We start from the raw sequence: 1,151 nt of genomic DNA on the forward strand, positions 1-1,151 counted from the left end.
ATCCCTGGGTCTTACGTGTAAGCTAAAGGTGACTGTGTCACTTCCTGTGTCAGGCCCTCTTGCAAACTGTGGTTTCCCTCTGAGCACCGGCTCACTGAGGTGCAGGATGTGTGTGTGTATGTGAGTGTGTTTGTCTTCCCGACGTTCTACAACTTGTACGACCCGTGTTGGCCGCCCCTCCGGTTCAGGCTGGCTGAAGCCTGCAGCTGAAATCATGGCGCTTCATCATGCTGTCCCTTACTCTGTTCAAGGTAGGCGTCTCCCACCTGTCAGCTCGCTTCGTTACCACCAAAGCACTCGTGTTGTTTTATTGCAATTTTCTCTCTGCTCTGTTCTGTCTCTATAGCGCTTCTTGGCTGTGCCGGGCACAGAATGCCCTTTTCTAGGTACTCGTGCACAGTGCAATATGATTCTCACTAATGCATTGATGTTTTCTTAGGAGGCCATGTGCTATAAGTTTCTCTGGTAGGGGTATGGAAGTGAAATCCACTACTATGTCATGTCATTTGTAAGACCGGTGTGTGTGTTTGAGTGTATCCCTGTAGACTCATTTGTGTGTGCATTTATGTTTGTTTTTTTTGGTGTATTTGCATTTACGTCTGCTTTTGTGTGAATACAATATGTGTGTGTGCATGTGTTCCATATCGGTGTGTCCTCTTTCTCCCTCTGTCTCTCAGATGCCATCACACAGCTGTTGAGACCGCACAGGGTGGAGTTTATGCGGCAGGTACTGCTGGTCCAGTCCAAAAACCGTGCCGAGAGACGGGTTCTGGTGAGCACACACTCATTTTCCACCTCTCAGGGATCCCCAAGTATGAGCCGCTCACTAAACCCCAGCCCAAGTGTGTGTGTGTGTGTGTGTGTGTGTGTGTGTGTGTGTGTGTGTGTGTGTGTGTGTGTGTGTGTGTGTGTGTGTGTGTATGTGTGTGTGTGTGTGTGTGTGTGTGTGTGTGTGTGTGTGTGTGTGTATGTGTGTGTGTGTGTGTGTGATTTTCCACCTCTCAGGGATCCCCAAGTATGAGCCGCTCACTAAACCCCAGCCCAAGTGTGTGTGTGGGTGTGTGTGTGTGTGTGTGTGTGTGTGTGTGTGTGTGTGTGTTTGCGCGTCAAAGTGCCCCCCTGGCTTGTTTCCAATGATGGCCATGGAGACC

General features: G+C 49.8%; 1 protein-coding gene across 1 annotated transcript in view; it reads left to right on the forward strand.

The window, feature by feature from the left end:
• Positions 1 to 214: 214 nt before the first annotated feature.
• Positions 215 to 1,151, forward strand: part of carmil2 (capping protein regulator and myosin 1 linker 2) — a gene marked incomplete at both ends in the record, with an annotated part of 44,712 nt that continues 43,775 nt past the window's right edge. The window contains 2 exons of the mRNA XM_080841751.1: positions 215 to 251; positions 678 to 772. Of these exons, the coding sequence (XP_080697877.1) occupies positions 215 to 251; positions 678 to 772 (132 nt within the window). The remainder of the gene's footprint in view (positions 252 to 677; positions 773 to 1,151) is intronic.

The sequence above is a fragment of the Sprattus sprattus genome (assembly GCF_963457725.1).
Source record: "Sprattus sprattus genome assembly, chromosome: 7".
NCBI lineage: Eukaryota > Metazoa > Chordata > Actinopteri > Clupeiformes > Clupeidae > Sprattus > Sprattus sprattus.